The sequence below is a fragment of the Macrobrachium nipponense genome, chromosome 35, assembly GCF_015104395.2.
Source record: "Macrobrachium nipponense isolate FS-2020 chromosome 35, ASM1510439v2, whole genome shotgun sequence".
NCBI classification, from domain to species: Eukaryota; Metazoa; Arthropoda; class Malacostraca; order Decapoda; family Palaemonidae; genus Macrobrachium; species Macrobrachium nipponense.
In genome coordinates this window covers 34222246-34249822 of record NC_061096.1, presented here as the reverse complement: position 1 = coordinate 34249822, position 27577 = coordinate 34222246, and the positions used below count along the sequence as shown (strand labels likewise).

Sequence of the window (27577 nt, the reverse complement as noted above, 5' to 3'; positions counted from 1 at the left end):
TCTGCTGATTTCCCTTTGGACTAAAGCCCTTTTGGGTTTATAGTCTGTAGATCTTCAGCTTCAGTGAATGACATGAATTATTTGGAATTATAGGACGAATGAGGTGTTTCGTAATTGTTTCCTGGTGGCAACCTTCAACTTACACACACACACACACACACACACACACACAACACACACACACACACACACACACACACACACACACACACATATATATATATATATATATATATATATATAGATTATATAATATATATATTATATTTTAATTATATAATATATACTGATGTATAGTTACTTCTCTGTGTATCTGTAGTTTTGTACAAAGTTGAAGAACGTTATTTACAAAGATCCATGATTGTTGGATCCAGTGAGGAAATACAGTTAAGTATTATATGCTAGGCTCTGGTATAAATAATTGCAGTTGAAATTTGTCATTGGAGGTTTTCATACTGTGTTTACCAGAAACAGATGATTGAGTATAAATAAAACCCTTTGAAACGATGTGTCAAACCTCAATTAGTAATATTTTTTTTATTTTGTGGTGTATGTTCTCTTTATGGAACACTACTTAATACAGTTTGAGAAATACAATACAGTGAATTATATTTAAAAATTCTAGAACCTTATATAGATTTAATTTGGCTTTAATTAACTTACACACCATACGTATTTTCACGTGAAAATGAGACACATTACTAAAATATGCAGGTATCAGCTCGTCATTGGCTGAAAATCTAGTCCGTCAATGTCAGATGATCACTATGGCTGGTGTTTGATCAATAATCTTAAAATTATTCTAATAATAGTGAACTTTCTGTGAAAATTAAAGAAATAATGTAATAATTGTTGGCAAGGAGTGAAATATGAGGTGATTCAGCTGTGTTGAAAAGGAGGAGGTTACGGGTGTATCGTTGCTTAGGTCTACTCTTTTGCGCCTGCTACTTTCTGCTTAACACTTGGGGTAAGTCGGCCCAAGGGACAGGTTCACTTTTATTGACGATGAAATAACATAAGTGCGACGAAGTTCGTGTCAGTCACTTTATATTTTATCTGTGAGTATTACAGATCTCTCATCATAACCCTAGTGTCATGTCGGTGCTGACCTTAGGGTTGTCAATGTCACATACCTACCTACCTAGTAGGTACCTTCCTACCTCCCAGTACTAGCTAGGCTATAGAGGCAGGGAGCAGTTAATCAGTAATAGAGACAAGGCCAATATTTAGCGAGAAGTTGCAATTTCCTGTAGTATTTTGGCTGCTAGTTAGGTAAAGTCAGTTAGGTACAACCTACCTACTCTACCTTACCTATTGTTAGCTAGCTACCTACCTATTACTGGGTATACTACCTACTAGGTTCTGTGGAGTAGGTATATGATTTTGTGCACATTAAGGAATTTCCTATTGCTGTTTGGCAGATGACAAGATGGGTTAACTTAACCTTGGTCAGGTTACTTTCATAACGAGCTTTAGAAAACTCTAAATCAGTGGTACATGAGTAGGATGGTAAATTAGGCTAATTTTCAATAAAAATATAAATCCTGTAATTTTCCAATGCTTTGCTCAGATTTTTAATTCTATTCAGCATCATAGTCCAAGTCAGCTATGGTTTATAGCCTATAGCATCTTAGCTAGTAGGTAATATTTGTTTGCATACCCATACCTCTATGGGGACTAGAGCAGGAGACTAGGGTTTTCAAGTGGCGAAAACAAAAAGACTGTTATAGGTACTCACCAGATGCTCTGGAAATACACACCCAAACCACGAAGGAGCGCCTCAGCAGCGTGGTTGGTATGGTATTAGCGTCCCACCTCGGTGGTCGCGGGTTCGATTCTTGGCCATTCTGTTGAGGAGTGAGAGATGTGTATTTCTGGTGATAGAAGTTCACTCTCGACGTGGTTCGGAAGTCATGTAAAGCCGTTGGTCCCGTTGCTGAATAACCACTGGTTCCATGCAACGTAAAAGCACCATACAAACAAACCACGAAGGGCGCCAATGTTATCACTAGAACAAGAAATGCAGGTGGTAAATTCCCAGTTGGTTGCCCAATAACCGTCTATGGTTCCACCCCATGGTGCACAAGAAGGGAAATCTTGCTAATAACTCTGCGTCTGGTATTTCTTTGGAAATTACAGTTTCCTATAGTATTTTGGTTGCTTATTAAGAATTTACCGTTATTTTTTGGGGGTTGACTGTAATTAACCCCCAGGGGCTAGTAGTGAACATGGCGAAATACATTGGATGACCCAATCCCTAGTGGCTGTCGCATTCACAGGAACATTCCTCGCAGTCCGTGCAGAGTTATTGCCTAGAATTACCCACAAAAAATTCAAAACAGTTACTTAAGTCAAAGCAGCTAGTCATAATTTGATGCTGGTCAATCTAACGTTAGTTAGTACTACATTGCATCTTACCTCAGCATAAACTTTCTTGGGATGCAGAATCTTTCTTGACGGAGACTTTGCTTATGGATGACCTCATAACCATCCAAAATTAAAAAGATCAAATGCACCAAGAGGCAGCATATCGATAACTAACAAAATCTCACATTTAGACCTGATTGGTGGCTTTGCCTCTTCCATGCATGCCCATAACCTACATATCCATACTCAGGATACCATGTCCTACTCGACAGAGGCTTTGCCCCACTGGGACTTCCCTTCAGCATTCTTAAACTTTTTCCTTCCTTTGCCAATACATTTCTTAGCTTGGTGATTTCTTCTCCTAGGCACTTGTATTTCTATCATAAAATGATGACGGGTTTTCTTTATTTTCTGCCTTTATCACATTGATACAAAATTATTTATTGCTATTTATATTGAAGTAGAATTTTTTATAAAAGCCTAAGCAAGCAATCTACACATTCATTTGCACCAGTGCAGTTTATTTTCTTTATACTTTTGCACAATAGTAAATTTATTCACAAATACTATGAAAATCATTGATCCATTCTTTCTTAAGTCTTAATAACTTTAAAAATACTCTTCTCTCACAAAAGATTGTTTTCAGTTTGAATCATTAATGTGTTTATATATATGATAAAAGTATATTATAATCACATGTTGATAAGGTAGATCAGAGTCACTACATTTAATTTTTCTTTCATTATTACTGTCATCAATGATTTAGACTGATATTTAATCAGATCTTGAGGTTAGTTCAAGTATGTATTTTATTATACTCTGAATAGCTTATTATAATGTGTAGAACTGTCAAATCCTCTTTGTTGATTAATCCACAAGTTGAAATCTCTACACACAGTATGCCTTATGTAATCATTAATGGTATTTAGACATTATTCTCTTTTATTATTGAATTATATTTCTCTTGTATTTAGTGGTTGATGTGGTAACTGCCATTTTCATTTTCTTGTTGTGAGAAGCCTTTATGTCATTATATTAAATGCGTCATGTTTTATGTCTGTATTCAAATGTCACATACTTAACAGCAGTTTTACATTTCCTTCACATTTTCCATTTATGTATGGAGGTTAATGTCTGCTCCATCACCTGTTTTGTCTGTCCTTAGTATCTGAGAAAATTCATGAGGAGCTGATGTCATGTAATAGACAAGTTTTAATTTTCAGTATTATTACATAGCTAGATTTCAGTTTGTATGGTGTATATTGTGTAGGCACCTTCAGTCTATACTACCCAATTATTTTAGAATAGTTTATGTTTATTGAGATGATAGCCTGATTGGGTGGATGGGTTATGTCCTATTGTTGACCTGTTGCTGAGAATACTCCTATATAAAAGGTTCTGGTTTCCATATCAATGAAGAATTATTATTATTATTATTATTATTACAGTATTATTATTATTACAGGTAGTCCCCAGCTTACGACGGGGGTTCTGTTAATTAATGAGAAGCATTGTAAGCCGAAAATTGTCGTAAGCTGGAAAATTGTCAAAAATCCTAAGAAAACCTTACTTTTATTACATTTTTAAAAAACCTTAAAATATTGGGTTATTTTGCATTTTTGAGTCATATTCTGGCGAATATGATTGAATAGCGTCATAACCTCTGAATGTCGTAAGCCGAACCTATTGTAAGCCGGGGACTGCCTGTATTATTATTATTATTATTATTATTATTATTATTATTATTATTATTATTATTATTATTATTATTATTATTATTATTCAGAAAATGAAACCTGTTCATATGGCCTTCAGGAGCCATTGACTTAAAATTCAGACTTCCAAAGAATATGGTGTTCATTAAGAAGAATTGGCTTAAAACTTTATACATACATGATTGTACTACTAAAAACGTGTATGAAGGTATTTATTAAGCATGAATTATCAATCGCTATATCATAAATTTCATGCATTGGATCTTGTACGTATTAAGATTGTATGTGTAAGTGTTTATAACCTAGTGGTAAAGTGTCACTTTATTCAAAAACATTGTTTTCATGTATGACACTTACCTGGCAGGTATATATATAGCTATATTCTCTGTTCGCACTGGCAGAATTTTCAAAACTCGCGGCAACCGCTAGATCACTGGTAGTTCAGGTGATCGCCACCCCGCTCCCGTGGCGCTGGTGCTCGGAATCATTCCCATTTTCGTCAGATTTTTTCTGCCACTGAACCGGCAACATCGTTGTTGGTTCCCTGCTAGAATTCGAAACTCGTTAGCTGACTTTCGCTGTACTTGGATGGTTTATTGGGTATCGTATTGGAAAGTTGGATTGGCAATCGCGATTGGAAGTTCTTATAATGTCTGATTCTGGTGTAGTATTTCGAGTGTGTATGAAAGAAGGGTGCAAGGTGAGACTGCCGAAAGCCTCGGTAGACCCTCACACAGTATGTAAGAAGTGTAGAGAGGTTTTGTGTACTTGGGATAATAGATGTAATGAGTGTGAAAGTTTAAATGAGAAGGAGTGGAAGACTTTCACAAAATATGTTGAGAGACTAGAAAAGGATAGAGTAAGAAGATCGGTGTCTCGGAGTGAGAGGTCAGGATCTTCTAGTAAGGCCTTGAATACTTCTGTCATTTCTCCCCCTTCTTCCCAAGTAGAAGTTGTTAATCCTTCTCCTCAGGTCTCTCCTGCGCCTGCTGCTGTTTCTGAGGATACTAATTATGTGAAAGTGTTTGCCGCCCTTGCGTCAATGGGCGATCAGATTCAGCGTCTTACGAACAAAGTGGGTACGTTTGAAAGTGTCAGTGTAGTGGAGGGGGCGGCTGATCGTCTCACTCGTGCTCCTAGACCTAGGCCTCTGCCAAGCTCCCAGACCCAAGGGAGAAGGCATGTCGACAGTCGAAGGGAGGCGAGAGGGGTTCCCTTACGATCAGTCGTCACTTCAGGCAGTCCTGTTGCGTCCAGGCTGCAGCAGTGCGTCATAGAAAAGGCGACACTGGGAAGTGTTTTTCCTCTACAGATAGTGCTGCGTCAGGCAAGTATGGACGTTATGCGGAAGTTTCGCGTCCTCTGAAGAGGACGCATAGACCTACGTCTTCTCAAGATGAGCGTGACCCTCAAGAGCGGTGGAGTAGTCCCGAGATTTTCTCTTCTAGTGATGAGGAAGAGGTGGTTCCGTTTAAAAGGAGGAGATCCTTTAAGTCAAGACAAGACGCAAGACCTCATGTATACGACGGTTCTCTGGATAGGAGCCCTCCTTCTGAATACGGAGCAGTCTCTCCGATATCTTCTCCTTATCGTAGAGCTCAGGATCGAATTTCTCGTTTTGATGATCCTTCTCGTCGTCGTTCTCCGCTTGCTCAGACTTCCCGCCAGGAAACAGAGACTAGGAACTTCCTTGAAGAGATGCAAGGAAGGTTAGCCGATTTAGTTAAATCGTGGGAACATCGGAACATCCTCCTACGAGGCGTAAGGACGCATCTCTCCCCGTCAAGTCATCTAAAAGGACGCATGATGGTTTGCCTCCTTCTCATCACGCTTCGGAGTCTCGGGTAGTACGCAAGTTACGGGAGCAGGATGCAGGACGCAAGTTACGAGAACAGGAAGCAGGACGCAAGTTTCCGGAGCAGGACGCAGGACGCAAGCTTCCGGAACAGGACGCAGGACGCAACCTCGGAGCTCAGAAGGACGCAGGACGCAGGCGGCAGGAGCCGGCTTCTTCCCGCGAGGTTGGAGAAGATTTTCTGCAGCAAGACCTTGGGTTACAGGATGTGTCTTCGGCAGAAGAGGAGATAGAAGACTTAGAATCTGAGGAAGAAAAAGATGGTGAAGCACCTTCTTCAGACTATAAGAAATTAACGAATTGCCTTCTTTCACTTTTTGAAGGGGATTTTCAGCCTGCAGCTCCGACATCACCCCTTTCTCAATTCTCCAAGAATAAAACTCCGAAGAAGTCCTCGTTTTTGAAGATGAAGTTTTCGATTACGGCTAAGAAGGCTCTTCAAAGAATTGATACGTGGTTGAAGGAAAAGAGGGAAGCGGGCAAGACTGTGTTCTCTTTCCCTCCAGCCAAATTGGCATCGAAGTCCGGAATTTGGTATGCGACGGGGGAAAATCTCGGCCTGGGAGTTCCTGCCTCCTCCCAGGGGGATTTTTCCAACATTGTTGACAGTTCCCGCAGACATGCCTTGAATTCGGCTAAAGTGTGGTGGTCTCCATCAGAGTTAGATCATCTCTTGAAAGGGATTTTCCGGACCTTCGAGGTTTTCAATTTTCTTGATTGGTCCTTGGGGGCTCTGGGACGAACAGTGGAAAATAATGAATCAACGGCTTCTCAACTCCCAAGCAGTATTATGTCCTGCATGGACAAAGCCTTAAGGGATGGCGCGAATGAATTAGCATCTCTTTTCACCGCAGGAGTTTTAAAGAAAAGGTCACTCCTATGCTCTTTTGCTGCTAAGGGCGTTTCTAACGCCCAGAAATCCGAATTGGTTTATTCCCCACTTTCGGATCAGTTATTTCCTGCGGATATTATCAAGGATATTTCGCTTTCCCTAACTCAGAAGGCGACGCAGGATCTGTTAACTTCTTCGGTAAGAAAATTTTTACCCAACAAGGTGGTTAAGAAGACGCCTAAGGAATCAAGACAAGCTAGTCAGCCCTTTCGAGGCAAGTCCTTTTCTCGTCCTGCCTTCAGAGCAAGAAGAGCTCCATCCAAGAGGAGTTCGAAACCCAGTAGTAAACAATGAACAACAAGTCCTTCAGACATCAGTAGGTGCCAGACTCCAGAAGTTTTGGGAGATTTGGCAAGAAAAGGGAGCAGATCCTTGGGTCGTCAAGGTAGCCAAAGAAGGTTACAAGATCCCTTTTCTGAAGAGACCACCTCTTGCGACATCGCCAAGAGAGCTTGGAGCTCACTACAGCGATCCAGGGAAACAAGAAGCACTACAAGAACAAGTTCTTTCTATGCTCAAGAAAGGAGCAATAGAACCTCGTTCTGATCACTTATCTCCGGGATTTTACAACCGGCTGTTTTTAGTAGCGAAATCCTCGGGGGGATGGAGACCAGTACTGGACGTAAGTCAACTCAACTTATTTGTGGAGAAGACAAAATTTACGATGGAGACGACCGATTCAGTACTGGGGGCAGCGGTACGTCCAGGGTACTGGATGGTTACCCTGGACCTTCAAGACGCATATTTTCATATCCCAATTCATGCAGGATCCAGGAAGTACCTGAGATTTGTGATCCAGAACAGGGTCTTTCAGTTCAAAGCCCTCTGCTTTGGACTGTGCACAGCCCCACAAGTTTTTACAAGAGTGATGGCGAGCGTGGCGAAGTGGCTACACATTCTAGGAATAAGAGTGTCTCTATACCTGGACGATTGGCTCATAAGAGCCCAATCAAGAAAGCAATGTCTGGAGGACTTAGAAATGACGTTAACATTAACGAAAGAGTTAGGGTTGATGGTGAACTTAGAAAAGTCAAATATGACCCGCCCCCAGTCAGGAGCTAGTTTATTTGGGGATTCTGATCTCCTCAGTGACTTTTCGGGCTTTTCCGTCTCCCAACAGACAAGAGCAGTGCATCCGGAAAGTTCAAGCCTTTCTAGAGAAAGAACAATGTTCAGCACGAGAGTGGATGAGCTTACTGGGGACCCTCTCGTCCCTGGAACGGTCGTTTCTCTAGGAAGGCTTCACATGAGACCCCTACAAATATTTTTGAACCAAGTCTGGCCAAGAAAATCGCAACCAGATTCCTTCCTGTTTCGAATTCCTCGCAAGATCAAAGAGGAATTGCGGTGGTGGCTAACTCCGGGGAAGTTAGCGAAGGGAGCGTCTCTCCAGCAAAAGAACCCAGACCATGTATTGTTCTCAGACGCGTCGGACGCAGGCTGGGGAGCGACTCTCGGACATCAAGAAGTTTCAGGTCGTTGGAGCAAGGAGGAAGCGGCTTGGCATATAAACAGGAAGGAACTGATGGCGATTTTCTTGGCTTTGAAAGAGTTCAACGCGGTGATTCGCAACAAGGTGGTGCAAGTCAACGCGGACAATACCACAGCTCTGGCGTACATCCGCAAACAAGGAGGGACACATTCAATCTCTCTTTGCAAGTTGGCGGAGGAGATCCTTCTTTGGGCAGAGAAGGAAAACGTAACCCTTCTCACCAGATTCATTCAAGAGAAGAATGTGAGAGCGGACCTGTTGAGCAGGGAAGGTCAACTTCTATCAACAGAATGGACTCTTCATCTAGAAGTATGCCAGAGTCTGTGGAAATTATGGGGTCGCCCAGTGGTGGACTTGTTTGCGACAGCAATGACAAGAGATTGACGGGACTTATTGCTCTCCAGTCCCAGACCGTCAAGCAGTCGCAGTAGACGCCTTTCTTCTAGATTGGACGGGGCTAGACGTCTACGCCTTTCCCCCGTTCAAGATATTAGGAAAGGTTTTGAAGAAATTCAGGGAGAGTCAAGGGACAAGAATGACTCTCATAGCTCCATACTGGCCGGCCCGAGATTGGTTCACAGAGGTACTGGAATGGACAATAGATGTACCAAGGACACTTCCAGCAAGAGTAGATCTACTCAAACAGCCTCACTTCAACAGGTACCACAAGAACACCCTCGCTCTGGGTCTGACTGCGTTCAGACTATCGAAAGACTTGTCAGAGTGAGGGGGTTTTCTAGAGAGGCGGCCAGAGCGGTGGCCGGAGCTAGAAGAGCCTCTACGATTAAGGTGTACCAGGCGAAGTGGGAAATCTTTCGCAAGTGTTGCAAGAGTCGGAAGATTTCTTCATCCAGTACCTCTGTGACCCAAATTGCCGACTTCCTTTTATACTTAAAGAAGGAAATAAAATTGTCAACTCAGACGATTAAAGGGTATCGGAGTATGTTGGCCTCAGTATTTAGACATAGAGGTTTAGATATTACAAATAATCTAGATCTGAGAGACCTCATAAGGTCCTTTGGAACAAGGAAGGAGCTCCAATACAGAGCGCCTTCCTGGAATCTTGATGTGGTCCTGAAATTCTTAGGAACTAGTAAGTTCGAACCGATGGATCAAGCCTCGTTGAGAGATATCTCGAAAAAGACCATCTTTTTGGTGGCCTTGGCCACAGCTAAAAGGGTGAGTGAGCTGCAAGCAATTAGCAAACATATTGGCTGGAAACATGACAAAGCGGTTTGCTCATTTCAGGAGGGGTTCTTAGCCAAGAACGAGAATCCAGCTCATCCATGGCGAAGGTCTTTTGAAATTATGGGTCTTTCAGATTTAGTAGGACAGGAACAAGAGAGAGTTCTTTGTCCAGTAAGGGCATTGCGCTATTATATGGAGAAAACCAGTAAGATTAGAGGAACTTCAGAATCACTGTGGTGCTCTGTGAAGAATCCTAGCAGAGCAATGACCAAAAATGCTATTGCCTTTTTCCTTAGGGAACTAATTAAAGAATCTCATATGTTATGCCAAGAAGAAAATTTCGGCATCCTTAAGGTTAAGGCGCACGAAGTGAGAGCAGTAGCTACTTCCTTGGCTTTTAAAAAGAATATGGCCCTCAAAGATATCATTGAAACGACGTTTTGGAGGACTAATTCAGTGTTTGCAAGTCATTACCTTAGAAACGTCAAAACAACGTTTGACAATTGTCAAACGTTGGGTCCATATGTATCCTCAGGAGCAGTATTGGGCAAAGGAATTTTCCACCCCATAACTTACTAACATGCTAGGTATTTTAATGAAGTGGTGTTGTTTTTATGGTTGTCTGAGAGGGTTATTTCCTCTTCAGTCTGTGAAGTGTAGTGTGTTAGGTTAGTTTTGTGTGTGGTTCAGGTGGTCTAACTTATCCTAGCATGAATGCCCGTGGTAAGAGAGGGCTAGGGTTTCCTGTCAACAAATTGGTCCCGTCCAGTTGTCAGACCCTTGTATTTAGCTTCATCAACTAATAGGTCACGTCCTAGTTGGAAGCTACTAAGGTTTAGCAGGCAAGAGGGCAGGAATGCTGAAGTCAGCTACCTTAGCAGGTAAGGAATCTAAGAGTATTTTGAATTTTAAATTTTAAACTCTTACAATGTTGCTGTCTTTGACCCACCTCCAAATGTGTCAATCAGCTATATATATACCTGCCAGGTAAGTGTCATACATGAAAATGATGTTATTATGATATAACAAAGTTTCATGTATATTCCTGGCAGGATATATATACTTCCTTGCAGGTATATATAATTATTCCCACCCACCTCCCCTCAGGAGACAGGGTTCAGAGAAAAATCTGACGAAAATGGGAATGATTCCGAGCACCAGCGCCACGGGAGCGGGGTGGCGATCACCTGAACTACCAGTGATCTAGCGGTTGCCGCGAGTTTTGAAAATTCTGCCAGTGCGAACAGAGAATATAGCTATATATATACCTGCCAGGTAAGTATACATGAAACTTTGTTATATCATAATAACATCATTTTGAATAACTCAAGGAGTGAGTGACGGATTTGCTAATATAAAAGGATTTTGGATCTGAATCAGCATACATTGATATAATAATTTTAATGACCCATGCTGCACAGGTAATGAGGAGGTATAAAGGGAGAGAGTCAGAGAGCTGATGAGTGTATCTGTAGTAGGTAATATGTTGGAGTTGAGATAGCACATCATGTGTATGTTTAGAAAACACAGTATTTGTTGTTGTTTATTGTCAGTTTTCTTCAGTTTACAGTACATACAGGGTATCTTTATTTTCTTATAGTAGTACGTACTATAAATCTTACTTATGATTTGATTAATCTTTTTTTTTCAGAGGATGGGGTCATTAAACTTGGTGGTTCCACTTGTCATGTGGGGCCGTGAGGCTCCTACGCATGATATCTCCTGTGTTCTTCTCACTCAAGATGTCCAAACAATCATTACTGGTTCAAGGGATGGACAGATATGTGTATGGGACTTTGAACCTCCAAAACTCAAAGTAAGTCATTTATTTCCGTAGATATTTAATAGGCCCTTTGCTCTGTAGATATTTAATAGGCCCTTTGCTCTGTAGATATTTAGTAGGCCTTTTGCTCTGTAGATATGTAATAGGCCCTTTGCTCTGTAGATATTTAATAGGCCCTTTGCTCTGTAGATATTTAAGAGGCCCTTTGCACAAACAAAACTTTGTTGTAGTCATTTGAGATACTGTACCATCATAGAAGACCCAGATGTTCTTAATACGTAAACTAATTAATCACAAATTGCCTCACTTCCTTACAATGGCTCTTCAGTCACAGAAACTTCCCCTGATGAAGGAAAGGAACCCATTGCACATACCCATGGCACAAAAGTTGCCTCTATCATTAGTGTTTACTGAACAGTGAAAGTATCATTGCTACTCTCACTTATCCTGTAACTTTTCTCTCTCTTCCAACTAATTTTCCATAGAGCTGTCTAGGGTTTATAGTCTGTTGACTCTATCCTTAAGTATTTTCATCTGAAGAATTAATGAAAGAAAAAGAAAGAATCTCATAGGGACGCTCTCTTCTCAGTGACAGTTAAACCTGTTACCAACTTGACTGTGATAAATGTGAAACAAACTTATTTATTTTAAAGATTTTTTATGTATAATATATATGAGTGGTTTAAGTAATTATATTTTTTTAGAGTAATTTGGTTAACTCAGTTGTATCAGCCGTTATTTCAAACTGCTGGCACCTTTTTGTTCATTAGGGAATTAACTCTTATTATTTTAAACAGCTGACACCTCGTTGCCTGTTGGTTGGCCACACAGCTAGTATCACCTGCCTAGCTCCAGGAGGAGATGCACGAGGGACCTCCTTTCTGGTCAGTTCTTCAGAAAATGGGTAAGTGAGATTTTTACATCAACATTCAATAGCAACTCTATATTGTTAATATATTAATTAATTTTACAAGTTATTGTACATGTAAGAATAGCTGTGGAAGTGGTTAGGACTAGGCAGTAAATGCTGATGTGATTACAATGAAATACTGTTATATGGGTATACAGAGCCTGTACTGCTCTATATAGCAGAAACATGAGCACTGACAAGGAAAATGGAGGTGATTTTGAGAAGGTGTGAACATGGAATATTAAGATTTCTGGCTGAAGTATAGGAGATAGATTCTTATAAATGAGTTGGTGGAGAGATGTATCAAGAGGCTAGAAAGCAATTTGAGTTCTCAAGATTGGAGTGGTTTGGACATATGATGAGAAGTGATAAGGAAAAATATTAATCAGAAAATTAGTAGATATGGAAGTAGCAAGATGGAGACCTGTAGGAAGGCTCATAGAAAAAGGGAGATAAATGAAGATATAGAACACTGGTAGGAGTTCATGCAGAATGAGCTCAGGACAGAAGGAAATGGAAAGAATTAGTTTCACTTTTAATGCTTACCAAGGGAAAAGTTAATGAGAAAATATTTCTGATGATGTGTGAGGAGTTGAGGGAATGGAAGACTATTGGACTTACATGGGCCAAAAGAAAGCTGATACAAAAATGTGTGAGGTGATTATGGTGATTGTTACATTTTGCAGTTCAGTGTGACCCTTTATCTAGTTGTTCCTGTATCATTTTATGATTGGTAGGGAGGTTTTTTTTATAATATTAAGTTTATGACCATAAGTATTGTCAGATTTGCATGATTCTTAAAATCAATCAGAAACATTAATTTTATGCTGAAAGTTGGCTCTGGTGTTAGAAGTTAAGTCATAGGATATTAGAGCATTGGAATTGAGCAATATCTTTCCTTTGTGATAGACTGAACTACTTCACTTTTCCAAGAGAATGACTATGCAGGATTTAAAGATGAAATCCATAGTAGCATTTGGCATATTTGTGAATGTAAAGTCTACTGTCAAATCTGTTTTGTTTTATACTATTATTATTACTAAATAATTTAATCAGATCATTGAGTTAGTGTCTTAATTGTTGGAGGACTGGCCTGAAGGATTTGTTCTTAATAAATCATTGCATCTTATATGATAAATTAAAGCTTTAGAAATTTCATAATTGGATAATCTGAAAATTTGAAGGTAATGACAGAATTTCTTATATGGGGTTTGTTTTCAAGACATGATATTTCTTGTTGACTAAAAATCATTCAGTTGCATCAATCATGTTCAGTTGTAAGAGTTGCTTTACATTCTCTGTATTATGAGATTGGATCATGTGAGTTATATACCACTGATACCCATGGTTTAAATAGTTGACCAGTTCATGAAATAAAAAAGAGTACTATCACTATACAACAGTGGGTTTGTTTTAATTTTTCAAAAGATGTATTATTCCACCAGGCTTTCTCTTTATTAAAGATGATTTGGTTTAGAGATGGTAAAAAGACAGAGAGGAATATACAGTAGTCACAGTAGTTGCAACTTTGGTTGCCATACCAGCATCTTCCTTCTCTGCAGCCGTGCCAGTTACTGACTTCCGCACTGTATATTAAAGAGAAAGGGAGAGTGTCATTTAATTACAAACAATATTTCATGTAGTATAATAATCCCAGGCAGTAATTATTTAACACACAAACAGAATTAACTTAGCATAATGATTATTGTAGTTGGGCAAAATATTGTCCTGTTTATGAGTGCTAAAGTAAACTGGAAGACACATCAATGGAATTGTTATTACTGTACTTTACTCAAAACAATATTTCAACAGAGAAATGTGCACCTGGGATTTAAGAGATGGCCGATGTGTGGAAGTCCTTCGTTCTGCTAATATCCATTCTTCAATGAAGGTTTGTTACTTGATAATCCTGTGGGAGCTTTGTGTTTGTCATGTTATAAGTGAAATGGTTTATTAGTCTTAAAATTAGTTCATTTCAGCAGTTAAATCACATTTCTAAGTAAGGAAAAATAAATTATCCCCTTTTTTCATGTTTTCAGGCATATCAGATGTTAAATGTTGAGAATATTAGGTTATTTTGTGTGGGCAACTATCCAGAGATTCTAGTTTATGATCCACACACGTTGGACATCCTCTTCTCTCTTGCTACTCGCATACACCCGGATTGGATCTCAGCACTTCATATACTTAGACCCCCAAGAAGAAATGGTAAGCTTTATGAAAATTTTTTATAAAGGATTTTATAATAGAAGCATTGTATATTTTAATATCAGTTATAGCAAAAAATTTTGTTTGTGTATTATGTACAATACTTTAGGATGTTTTACTTTTACAGATGAGGTTGTGTTAGGCGTAACTACGGGAGGCTGGGTAAAAGTGTGGACTGTCAGTGAGCGTGAAGTGCGGCCTCGAGAGCCAATATTTGAGCACGAGTCAAAGATGATTAGGTCGTTGAATGCTTTGTGTCTTGTCTGTTGTTCATATAATCAGAGAACAGTTCTCATTGTTTCACAAGATGATTGGCAGGTGAGTGAGATTTTTGTAAATACTATTCATGAGTGTTCCTAGCTCACTTCAGTTAAGATATTATTTGTACAATGTGCTTTTAGGCATGTGGAAGAAGTTATTTCTTTTTGGCTGTAACTTTTACATATGCCTATGTATATTGCATTATATGTGAATATAATCATGCTGAAAGGGTATTTCAGCTGTCGCTGTCCTGTTTTGTCTCTTCCTCAAATAAGTTTATGGTGATCAAACAACCATTCCTGCTTGAACTGCAGTAGAAATGAATTCTTAAACAGGAACCCTGGTATTCCTACAGGCTAGACACTGACTGCTAGCAGTACCAGCCTTACCAAAAGCTTATGTAGGAATGATGATGACTGTAATCTTTATTTAGGATAGTACTTTTATTTTTCAGTATTATTTGATGATTGACTATAGGCTTCCCAGATATAGTAGATTTCTTAAAGCTGTGACAGGTGATCAGGGCAAATCGCTGCAGTTGCCATCTTATTACTTGACACATGAGTTCCAGAAACTTTCAGGATCACAAATTACTCATATGTTTATTCCTTACTTTCTAAGGACAGCGTCAATAACTTCGTCGCTGTGACGCCAGTAAGAACTAACAAATCAATCAATACTTTGTAAGGAACCCCTATATTAAGATTCTTCCTTCTAATAAGTCTGTTATAATAAGTGTTTTGTTCAAATTCTTTTTTTTTTTTTTTTTTTTTTTTTTTTTTTTTTTTTTTTTTTAGTTATGTTTAAATTTTTGCATATTGGTATTTTTGGGCCCAACCTGTGTTGACCGGTGAAATGCTCCTGTAGCACGCATCTCTAGGTATAAATAGATGCTAAACATACCAGAGAAAAGCTAAAAGGAAGAGGGCAGCGAGAAAAACATGTGCGGTCACTGTAGCGTGCTAATACAGGAATAAAGCCTTCGGGCGGGAGTTGTAGTAGTAGCGAACGGAAGGTAGAGATGTATTGTAGTCCTTGTAACGGCACCTACCTAGAGAGGGGTTTTGAAGGGAATCTTCTAATTGGCAGAAAACCTGTGGTAGTGGCTTCCACTCGACCCTGTGTTTATACCGACACCCTATGGGTGAGCGAGCTGAAGGTAGTAACTTCAGCATTCCTTTTAGCTTTTTCTCTGGTATATTTAGCATCTATTTATACCTAGAAATGCATGCTACAGGAGCATTTCACCGGGCGACACAGGTCTTCCCCCAGAAATAGAATTTTTCCTTTGTCAAAATCCCTTTTACATACCCTAATAAGTATATGAATCAATTCCAGAGGTGCACTCTTCAATGTGATATAGATAGTGGGTAGAGTGTTTCCACATCTTGGATAGTTCTTGAATGTTGCCCATGCAGTTTGTTGGAACAACTAACTGACAGTAGTTTAAGAATGTATTTATAAATGTAAGTAATAGTCATTTGGAAGGCATAAGCAAGGATGTAAAAACAATTGGCTTGGTTTACATTAGTACTCAGATTACTTACTGGCATGTGACTGAAGCTTAATGTTGCATTCAGTGCTCAATGGAATCTGTATGTATTAAAGAGTAAAGTATGCAACTTCAAATATAAAGTTTTGTACATGAACTTTCCTGTCAGATATATACTTAGCTATACGTCTCTGACGTCACGACAGAATTCAAAACTCGCGGCACACGCGACAGGTAGGTCAGGTGATCTACCTTACCCGCCGCTGGGTGGCGGCTGTAAGAACCAATCTCCCTTTCCAGCCAGAATTTTTCTGTCGCCGGTGACGACTACACCTGTGGTTGTTACCTCCTGACAGCTTTATTCATTTCTCGTTGCCGTGGATTTATTTGGACTGACTTTCGGTGAAGTACCTGATCTTGTTGGCTTGGCATACGCATTTGTGGATTGTTTTTGGATATTGATTTGGATTTTTCTTTGATTTCGAGATGTCTGAGTTAGAGGTTAAGAAATCTTCTATGTTTAGGGTGTGCTCTATGGATGAATGCAAGGTGAGACTACCGAAAGCTACGGTAGATCCTCACACAGTTTGCTTTAAATGTAGAGGGAAAGAATGTTCTTTTGTTAACCCTTGTAATGAGTGTGAGAAGTTGGATGAGGGTGAATGGAAGGCTCTTTCTTCCTACTTGAGGAAGTTAGAGAAAGACAGGGTGAGAAAGGCTTCGTCTAGGAGTTCTAGTAAGTCTCGTATTAGCGAGGTAGAAGAAAATCCTGTTGTAGCTTTAGAACCTTCTCCAGTTTCAGCTCCTGCGCCCTGCATCGAACCTAAGGATACGACTACGGAAGTGGCAACCATGAGAGCCACGATCCTTAGCATGGAAAAGAAGATTCGTTCGTTGCAAGGTAAGAGTAGTGAAGGTGAATTGTGCAGTGACCCCAGTGCAGTGGAGGGTGCGTCTGATCGGCTCCTTAATGCTTCCAGGCCTAGACCTCTTCCAGACTCCCAGTCCCAGTGGAGGAGGAAAGTCAACAGCCGCAGGAAGGTTGAGGGAGAACTCCCACCGATCAGGCGTCCCCTCGGTAGATCCTGATGCTCGTACCCAGGCTGCCCTTGTTCGCGCGAAGAAGGAGGTATTGCGCCAATGCTTCTCTTCTTCTTCCTCACCTTCGCCTAGAAGAGGATGGAGCGCCTCGGATTCTTCGCAACCGCTGAAGAGAGCCTGGAAGGCACCTGGCTCCTTTCCTTCCAGCCCGGAAGTTTTTCCAGAAGAGCCGGAAGTAGAGATCAAGAAACCCAGGAGGGAGCAGGAGTTCTCGCCTCATAGTAGGCTTCGAGCCTCTTCTCGGTGGAGGATTTTGCAAGATCTCCAGCTCGAATTCTTGCTGGACTGCAAGCGCAGATTTCGGCGCTGGCGGGCTCCTTGGCAGGAGGAACGCGTCGGAAAGACGTCTCTCTCCCTATCAAGAAGTCTAGGATTCCTTCGCCTGTGTTACCGTCTCAGTCAGAGTCGGTTCTCTCTCCTTTATCAGCGGATGGAAGGAGGCGCTCTTCCCTCGGCAGGCGCTTGTCGTCTTCCAGGCGTCAATCGCCCAAGAAGCTTTCTCCTGGTGACTACATCTCTCCAGTAGGAAGGGATCTAGCGCCTAGTAGGCGTTCGTCTAAAGACAGGCGTACAGCCTCGTCTTCTCGCGCATTTCCGAAGATCCTTCATTCTCCGGATAAGAGAGCCTACTCTTTGATGGATTCGTCAAGAGACAGGATCTCGCCTTTTGTTAGGCGGCTTGAGCCTAGTAGGCGCTACTCCCCAAGTAGACGCTCTCCCGCTCCCAAGCGTGGTGCGGAGGATAGGCGCTTTTCTCCTGATAGGCGCGGCTCTCCTTTTAGCCGCTCGGTTCAGGACAGGCGTGTAGAGCCTGAAAGATATGTCTCTTGGGAGACTACCTTTTGAAGAGACACACAAGTCGGGAGCGAAGTTTGTGGAGCATGGTAGACGCCGGTCTCCTAGTAGGCGACCTTCTCCAGGGCTTCGCTCTCCTGTAAGTAGGCTCCAAGAGCCTAGTAGGCGTTCGCCGCATGGTAGGCGCAGCTCGCCTGGCAGCCGCTCTCCTTTGAACAGGCGCATGGATCCTGAGAAGCGCCTTGAGCATAGTAGGCTCTCCTCTCCTAGCAGGCGCTCCCCTTTGGAAGCCCGGAATTCTAGGAGTAGGATTAAGGAGCAAAGAGCACGCACTCATCAGAGTAGGAAGGACTCTTTCGAGAGGAGCTCTCCAGAAACTTTGGCTTCCCCTGATAGGCGCCAGTCTGCTACTAGACACTCTCTGGACAGGCGCATTTCTTTAGAGAAGGCTAACTGCCCTCGTAAAGAAGCGGAGGGTTCTTCAGTGGATGAAGTTGAACCTTCAGAAGAGGATTTGGTGAAGGACTCGTCAGTTTCGTCCTATAAGATCCTTACAGATCTCCTTCTTCAAGAGTTTGGAGACTCCCTTACTCCCGTTGCTCCTCCGTCTCCTCTCTCTTTATTCTCGACTTCGAAGAAGACGAAAGTTTCCTCCTGTGTGAGGATGAAGCCAACCATCTCAATGAAGAAGGCTTTGAGAGGTTTTGGTGATTGGCTGCTTTCTAAGGAAGAGAAAGGGAAGACTGTGTTTTCTTTCCCTCCTTCCAAGCTTACGGGCAGACTTGGATTTTGGTACGAGTCTGGAGAACCCCTAGGTCTGGGTCTTCCTTCATCGGCGGATGCGGACTTCTCTTCTCTGGTAGATGCAGCACGACGCTCGGCTCTTTTGTCTGCTAAGACTACCTGGGCTATGAACGAGCTTGACCACCTGCTGAAAGGAATGTTTAGAGTCTTGGAGGTCTTCAACTTCCTTGACTGGTCTTTGGGGGTCTTGGCTAAGAAGACTCAGAACCCGGATGCTATTTCGCCAGAAGATCTCAACAGTGTTCTAACGTGCATTGACAAAGCAGTTAGAGATGGATCGAGCGAAATAGCCTCCCTATTTGGAGCAGGGATCCTTAAGAAGAGATCAGTCTTCTGCTCTTTTCTGACTAAGTCTGTTTCGCATGCCCAAAGAGCCTCTCTCCTGTATTCGCAGCTCTCGCCTCTGCTATTTCCGAAGAAGATAATCCAGGACATCTCAGGATCTATCTCTGCGAAGGCGACTCAGGACATGCTCGCGCAGTCGGCACGGAAGCCTAGGACCTCCTTCCAGACGAAGACGAAGAAGGAGACTCCAGCTAGACAGGAGCCCTTTCGAGGGGGCCCCCCTTCTAGAGCCTCTACCTCGAGAGGTAATAGACCTTTCAAGAGAGGTAGATCCTTCTCACGCTCTGTCAGAGCTAAGAAGTAGGGAAGTAGTCCTCCAAACACCAGTAGGTGCCAGACTTCTAAGATTCTCGGAAGCCTGGGCAAAGAGAGGAGCGGACAACTGGTCCCTCTCGATTATAAGGAAAGGATATCTGATTCCTTTTACGGAAAGACCACCGTTGACAACGACTCCGAGGGAGTTGGTGGCCAGGTACAGGGATCCCATCATGAGCCTTGCTTTAACACAAGCAGTGGAACAAATGTTCGAGAAAGAGGCTATAGAGCTAGTGAGCGACCCTTGCTCAGCGGGCTTTTACAACCGCCTTTTTCTAGTTCCAAAAGCCTCAGGAGGATGGAGACCGGTTCTGGATGTAAGCGCCCTGAATTTCTTTGTAGAAAAGAGGAAGTTCGCCATGGAGACGACATCCTCAGTGTTGGCGGCCCTTCGGCCAGGGGACTGGATGGTGTCCCTAGATCTTCAGGACGCTTACTTCCATGTGCCTATCCATCCTTCTTCAAGGAAAGATCCCCAGTCAAGATCGTATCTATCTGGGGATTCGGATGGCTTCTCTGGATTTTCGGGCTTTTCCGTCTCCAGAACGGATAGCCCGAGGGTCAGAGAAAGTCAAAGCCTTCCTAGAGAAAGAAGTATGCACAGCGAGGGAGTGGATGAGTTTGTTGGGGACACTCTCCTCGTTGGAGCAATTCCTTTCTCTAGGAAGGTTGCACCTCAGACCTCTCCAGTTCTTTCTACATCGAAACTGGAGGTGTCGTTCGCAAAACCTAGAATTCTCCTTCGAGATCTCAAGGGAAATCAAGAAGGACCTCTCTTGGTGGGCCAACCCTCTCAGGTTTGCAGAAGGGATGTCCCTTCACATTCCGAACCCCAACCAAGTGTTGTATTCCGACGCCTCGGAAACAGGTTGGGGAGCGACGCTCGGCTCAAGAGAAGTGTCAGGCACCTGGAACAAGGAACAGGTGACCTGGCACATCAACAAGAAAGAGCTGATGGCGGTTTGGCTAGCTTTGAAAGCTTTCGAGCTCCACGTCCTAGCTTCAACAGTACAGATCAACTCGGACAACACCACGGCCCTGGCTTACATCAGGAAGCAGGGGGGGACTCACTCTTTCTCCCTGTACGAGACAGCAAAAGGGCTTCTGCTTTGGGCAGAGCAAAGGAAGATTTGTCTCCTTACCAGGTTCGTACAGGGAGAAAAGAACGTCAGAGCAGACCTCCTAAGCAGGAAAGATCAAGTCCTGCCTGCAGAGTGGACTCTTCACGAAGATGTTTGCCAGGACCTGTGGAAGCTTTGGGGCAAGCCTCATATAGACCTCTTCGCCACAGCCAAGAATGCGAGGATAGCCAACTACTGCTCTCCGATATCGGACCCGAGGGCAGTGTCGATAGACGCGTTTCTACTAGATTGGAAGGGTCTAGACATGTATGCTTTTCCTCCATTCAAGATACTGGGAGAGACTCTAAAGAAATTTGCAGAATCGGAGGCAGCAAGGATGACGCTGGTAGCCCCGTTCTGGCCCGCACAAGTATGGTTCACAGAGGTACTGGAATGGTTAGTAGATCTTCCGAGAACATTACCACAGAGGATCGATCTGCTCAGACAACCCCACTTCGAGAGGTATCACAAAAACCTCCCGCTCTAGATCTGACTGGCTTCAGACTGTCAAAAGTTTGGTCAGAACGAGAGGCTTTTCTGAAGAGTTGCAACGGCTATCGCAGCAGCAAGAAGGCCTTCTACCCTAGAGTCTACCAATCGAAGTGGGACGTCTTTCGGCGATGGTGTAGGAACCATCACTTTTCCTCTTCCAGTACCTCTGTGACCCAAATAGCAGACTTCTTACTTTTCCTTAGGGAAGAAAGTGGATTGGCGGTATCAACCATTAAAGGCTATCGTAGCATGCTATCTGCAGTGTTTAGGCACAGAAACTTAAACATTTCAGAAGATAAGGACCTTCATGATCTATTAAGATCGTTTGAAACATCCAAGAAGGTTTCTCCAGGGGTTCCGAGTTGGAATCTGGATGTAGTGCTACGTTACCTGAGGTCCAATAAGTTCGAACCGCCTCAGTCTGCATCGTTTAGAGACCTCACGAAGAAGACAATTTTTCTCATGGCATTGGCTTCCGCAAAGAGGGTTAGTGAACTCCATGCACTAGAAGGAAATGTGGGATTCAGAGGAGATGCAGCTATCTCGTGTCCTTCCTTCGTTCTTAGCCAAGAACGAGAACCCCTCTAATCCTTGGCCTAGGAGCTTTGAAGTACAAGGATTATCTGCATTAGTAGGCGAGGAAGCAGAGAGGTCGCTTTGCCCAGTAAGAAGTTTGAAATTCTATCTACAGAGAAAGAAAAAACTTAAGGGCAATGATGTCAACCTTTGGTGCTCTGTAAGAGATCCAAGGAGGACTCTTTCGAAGAATGCGCTTTCTTTCTTTATCAGAAGCCTGGTGAAAGAAGCGCATGCGATATGTGATGAAAGTCAATTCAAAGTCCTTAAGGTCAAAGCTCATGAGGTAAGAGCTATTGCCACGTCATTGACTTTTAACAAAAACATATCCCTGAGTAATATTATGAAGGCAACATTCTGGCGTTGCAACTCAGTCTTTGCAAACCACTATCTGAGAGACGTCAAAGTTACGTATGAAAAGTGCTTCGGGTTAGGCCCGTACGTATCGGCGGATTCGGTGCTGGGGCAGGGAGCTGAGACATATCCTTAGTATGTAGTATATATTTTTTCCCCTTGTTAGGTTGTAAGTTTTTGGTTGTTTGAAAGAACATGCGGGTAGGCATGTTTTTTCATTTCGTAGTCTAACAATGATTAGGTTGGTTAGGTGATCGGTTTATGTTTGAGCTCCTTGCAATGATAGTGGTTAGGTTCTGTCATATAAGTGGGCGAATCCCCGTTGACAGATCCTGCTCGGATTCTATCAAGTAAGCGGATAACCAAATCCCTTTGATAGACCCAAAGAGTCTGTCAGCTGTAGGTCACGCCCTCGCTGAAGCTCTTAAGGCAACGCAGACTCATAGACAGTAACTACGAAGTCTTCTGCCTAAACAGGTAAGAACCAAGGTTGTATTTACATCCTACAACTAGTGTTGTTTTCCCCTTTTTTCCATATTTATATTGCTGTCTCTTTCCCTCCACCAAGGGTGTCAATCAGCTAAGTATATATCTGACAGGAAAGTTCATGTACAAAAATGTTATTGTTAGTATACAATAAGGTTTTGTACATACTTACCTGGCAGATATATACGATTGATGGCCCGCCCAGCCTCCCCTCAGGAGACCGGTGGAAGGAAAAATTCTGGCTGGAAAGGGAGATTGGTTCTTACAGCCGCCACCCAGCGGCGGGTAAGGTAGATCACCTGACCTACCTGTCGCGTGTGCCGCGAGTTTTGAATTCTGTCGTGACGTCAGAGACGTATAGCTAAGTATATATCTGCCAGGTAAGTATGTACAAAACCTTATTGTGTACTAACAATAACATTTTTATAGTACTAATAGTAAATTACTCAATAATAGTATTGGGCAGATATAAAACCTTTGGATATCTTAACATTTTTGGAGTATTACTCTGTGTGACACCTTCATGTTCATTACTCCCAACCTGTTTTGTAACAGGTTGTTGAGAAACATAGCCAGAATTTCTTGAAAGGGTTGATAATACCTAGCCTACACTCTTTCTCATTAGAGATTATGTGCTAGTATTATAGTTTTAAGCTTAGGACTAATGCAAATGGGGGGTTTTGTAAGTCGAACAGATCAGATTTATTTTTCAATGGAGCAATAGTGATGTAAAGAACACAAACCCATTTCATTAATTATAATATTGTCCCTCCTCCCAGCTCAGCTTATTTAGATTAGTACATGAAAAGTGAAGCTCACACCTAACTAGTATTCAAGTTCCATAGTCACTCCAACATGGTGCTGCCAGTTAGCCAGCTGATGGTCATCATTCTACTGTATATATATTATGTAGTAGAGTGTCTAGGATTTGTAAAGAGGATTGTAAGTGGTTTTTAAAAATATGGATTTTTATTTGTAGTAGGCAGTCCCCGGGTTAAGACGTTCTCGGCTTACGACGTTCCGAGGTTACGACGCTTTTCAATTATATTCATCAGACATTATTTCCAGGGTTACGACGCCTACAACGCTCATCTGGCAGATGAAATATGACACCAAAAATGCAAAATAATCAATATTTGAAGTTTTTTTTTTATGAAAAATGCCATAAGAATGCAGTTTACATAGTTTTCAATGCACCCAAAGCATTAAAAGTAAGGTTTTAAATATCTAACTTCCCTGGTAGTTACATATATATAGTTTTAACCCGCCGATTCGTCGCGCGCACGGCAGAAATTCAAAATTCGCGGCTATCGCCGATAGACGGTCAGGTGATCATACCTGTGCTCCCTCTATCCAGGTACCTGGAACCATTCCCATTTGTCCTCAGAAATTCCCTGCCATCGCTCGGAGCAGCACGTTGGAAATTCGCTCTTCTTTGTTTGGGTTTGCTTTTGCTACAATTGGTGAAGTACCCATTACTTGGTTTTTGTTGATGGCTTTCGCTCGTTGATGGCTTTCGCTGATTTTGGATTATTCTTTGCTTTTCTTTGTGCATAGATAGACTTTGTTGATTTCTGACTTGGATTTTTTCACTGATTTTTGGTTTTCTCAAGATGGCTGACTCTATTGTTAAAATGTGTGTGAAGGGGTGCAAGACCCGGCTTCCAAAAACCGCTCTTGATCCCCACACGGTATGTAAGCATTGCAGAGGGCACGTTTGTACTTTTGACAGTAGATACAATGAATGTGAGTCTGTCGGAGAGAGAATGGAGAGAGTATGATAGATATGTGAGACGTTTAGAAAAAGACAGAATTAGGAGAGCTAGATTTTCTAGTGTTCTTTCTTCTAGATCCTCTGATAGTCTACCCCTTTCTAATGTCTCTAAGACTAATATTCCTAATCCTGATCCTAAGGTAGTGGTACCAGATCCTCCTACGGAGTTGGAGGTAAGTGAACCAACCATGAAAGATGTTATGGCTGCTATTTCTGCCTTAGGTGTACAAGTGCAATCCCTTACTTCGGATAAGGAAGAGATGTGGGGTGCAGTGCAGGGTTTGCAACGCAAATTCGGTGATAGTGATAGTGCTGTGGAGGGTGCGTCCGTTCGTGTCTGTCATGCTCCTAGCCCTAGACCTCTTCCATGCTCCCCAACCCCTGGGAGAAGGAACGTCGACAGGCTAAGGGAGGTGAGAGACATTGAACAGCGAGCGGACGTCCCCTCGAGTGATCCTGTTGACGCATCCCAGGACGCTCCCCCTCGCCACAGGAAAGGTGAGATGAGGAAGTGTTCGTCTTCTTCTGATGACGCAAGACTGCGACGCGGTTGGCGTCAACCTCTAGAGTCGAGACCCCTCAAGAGACGCAGGTCCCCGTTTCGTGCCAACAACCTTCGTGCAGTAATTGGAGCTCGCCGGAGAAGTTCTTGTCGGAGGAGGACGACGCATCCGCTCCGAAACAGCTCTTCGGAAGAAGGAGACGTTCTCTTTACATCGGTTCACGCCTCTCCCCCTCCCCCGGACTGGGAGGTGTCACAAGGAGCGTCTCCACCTCGTCGCCAGAAGACCACTACTAGTGTCTCCGAAGCGGTAGACATGCGTGCAGTGCCATCTCCAGTTATCCCCCAGCAGCAAGAGGCACCACAAGCAGCGTTCTTGTCGGGATTTCAACAGTCCATTACGTCCCTGTTTGACGTTTTCAAGTCGCAAGGACTAAGAGAAAAGATGCACAAGAGAGAATCCAAGGACGTCAACAGACCAACCAAGAGGATACGACCGGAATCTGTACAGAGAGACGCTTACTGTCAGCGAGACGCGGAGTCGCTGCAAGCTGCAGCGATGGTAGACGCTCCCTCGCAGCAAGCTGGATGCGTGACGGAAGGCGTCAAGGAGCGTGACGCTCCGTCGCAGGCTGCTGGACACAGTCAGGATGCATACAAACAGGACGACGTACGTGATTCTCCCGCTCGTTTGACTTCGGATAACGTCAATCCGCTGGAAGAGATCTCGGACGACGAGACGCAAGAAAATCTGCATGAAGCGGATCTCAAGAGATTACTTGCGGTCTTGGCAGACTTGTATCCGACAGACTTCCAGCAAGCAGTTCCTCGAAGCCCGCCCTCGCAATTTTTGAAGGGTAGACCTCAGAAGTCTTCCTCCTTCAGGAAGACGGTTTTGGCCAGATCGGCCAAGAAAGCCTTTTCAATCGTGAACGAGTGGATTGTCAAGAAGAAGGAACAGGGTAGGACAACTTTTTCCTTCCCCCCCCTACGAGATTGGCGTCCCGATCGAGCATGTGGTATGAGACTGGGGAGGCTCTCGGCTTGGGAGTTCCTGCCTCCTCCCAAGGGGACTTCTCCAGGCTTGTAGACGCATCGCGTAGATTGGCCTTGACCAAGGCTAAAGTTATTTGGTCCTGTTCAGAGATAGACCACTTGCTGAAAAGCATTTTCAGGACGATTGAAGTCTTCAGCTTAATGGATTGGACTCTCGGAGCTCTCGCTGATGTGACGGATGACAAGAACGAGACACAGATGCACCTTATTGCCTGTCTCGATAAAGCGCTAAGGGACAGTACTGTCGAGCTAACGGCCCTTTTTGCAGCTGGCATCGTTAAGAAGAGGGCTATGTTTTGTTCCTTCCTTTCGTCAGGAGTGACTCTGGCACAGAAGTCAGAGCTTTTATATGCTCCGTTAACCAAACAGCTATTTCCTTCACAGCTGGTTAAGGACTTGTCGGCTGCCCTTGCGCAACAAGCGACGCAAGACTTAATCACTAGGACTGCGAGGAAAGTTCTTCCGGCTAACTTTTTAGCCAGAAAGGAGAAGGAGACTTCTCCTGCGCGTCAGCCCTTTCATGGGAGAGCTCTTGCGAGAGGAACCCAGAGGACGGCTGCAGGAGGACAACCTAGGAAAACCCCTAAACTGCAACCAAAAACCAAAAAATGATTTCGACAACCTCCAGACACGAGTGGGAGCCAGACTATCCCACTACTGGCGAGAGTGGAGCCAAAGGGGAGCGGACGAGGGGACAATCGAAGTTCTGAAGGAAGGATATAAGATCCCCTTCCTAAGGAAGACCCCTCTTTCGTCAGAACCATTAGAGTTGACTGCCACTTACTCAGGAAGCAAAGCAACAGCTCTGCAGGAACAAGTCGATCAGTTGCTGTCAAAAGTGGCGATAAAAATAGTAGAGGACACCTCTTTCGAGGGATTTTACAACAGACTATTTCTGGTACCAAAGAACTCGGGGGGCTGGAGACCCGTGCTGGACGTAAGTCTGCTGAACAAGTTCGTAAGCAAAGTCAAGTTTGCTATGGAGACAGCAGCGTCAGTCCTAGCAGGCACCAGACAAGGAGACTGGATGGTGTCGATAGACCTGCAGGACGCATATTTCCACGTCCTAATCCACCCGAATTACAGAAAATATCTGAGATTTGTTCATCAGGCAACAACGTATCAGTTCAGAGCACTTTGTTTTGGACTAAACACGGCTCCTTACGTTTTCACTCGAGTAGTGTCAAATGTATCCCTTTGGTTACATCTGGAAGGGGTACGGATATCGATGTATCTGGACGACTGGATAATCAAAGCCAAGTCGCAAGAAAAGTGTCTGGAGGACCTACAAGTAACTATGACGATAACGCAACAGTTGGGGCTTTTAGTAAACCTAACCAAATCACAGCTGACTCCTTCACAAGACATCATCTACCTGGGGATGAGGATTCAGTCAGTGGTTTTTCGGGCTTTTCCAGACCCGAATCGCATCCTAGAGTGCTTAAGAAAGGTGAAGCTCTTCCTAGGGAGATGGAACTGCTCGGTGAGGGAATGGATGAGCCTGCTGGGGACCCTTTCCTCGATTGAGCAATTTGTCTCCCTGGGAAGACTACATCTTCGTCCACTTCAGTTTCATCTGGCAAGTTACTGGACAAGAGACCAAGACCTCGAGACGTGGATTCCGATTCCTCTGGGAATCAAGAATCATTTGAGTTGGTGGAACGATCCCAAAAAACTTCAAGAGGGCCTCGAA

General features: G+C 43.1%; 1 protein-coding gene across 8 annotated transcripts in view; it reads left to right on the top strand.

The window, feature by feature from the left end:
- The first annotated feature begins 747 nt into the window (after positions 1 to 747).
- LOC135208575 (WD repeat-containing protein 7-like) overlaps positions 748 to 27577 on the top strand; it is a 263777-nt gene continuing 236947 nt past the window's right edge. For 7 of the 8 annotated variants that reach the window (XM_064240911.1, XM_064240915.1, XM_064240914.1 and 4 more), the window contains exons 1-6: positions 748 to 967; positions 11161 to 11325; positions 12090 to 12196; positions 14015 to 14093; positions 14242 to 14410; positions 14538 to 14728. In XM_064240911.1, coding sequence (XP_064096981.1) covers positions 11164 to 11325; positions 12090 to 12196; positions 14015 to 14093; positions 14242 to 14410; positions 14538 to 14728 — 708 coding nt within the window. In that variant the 5' untranslated portion in view covers positions 748 to 967; positions 11161 to 11163. Of the gene's footprint in view, positions 1059 to 11160; positions 11326 to 12089; positions 12197 to 14014; positions 14094 to 14241; positions 14411 to 14537; positions 14729 to 27577 lie in introns of all 8 variants that reach the window. The other variant, XM_064240910.1, reaches the window with a different exon arrangement.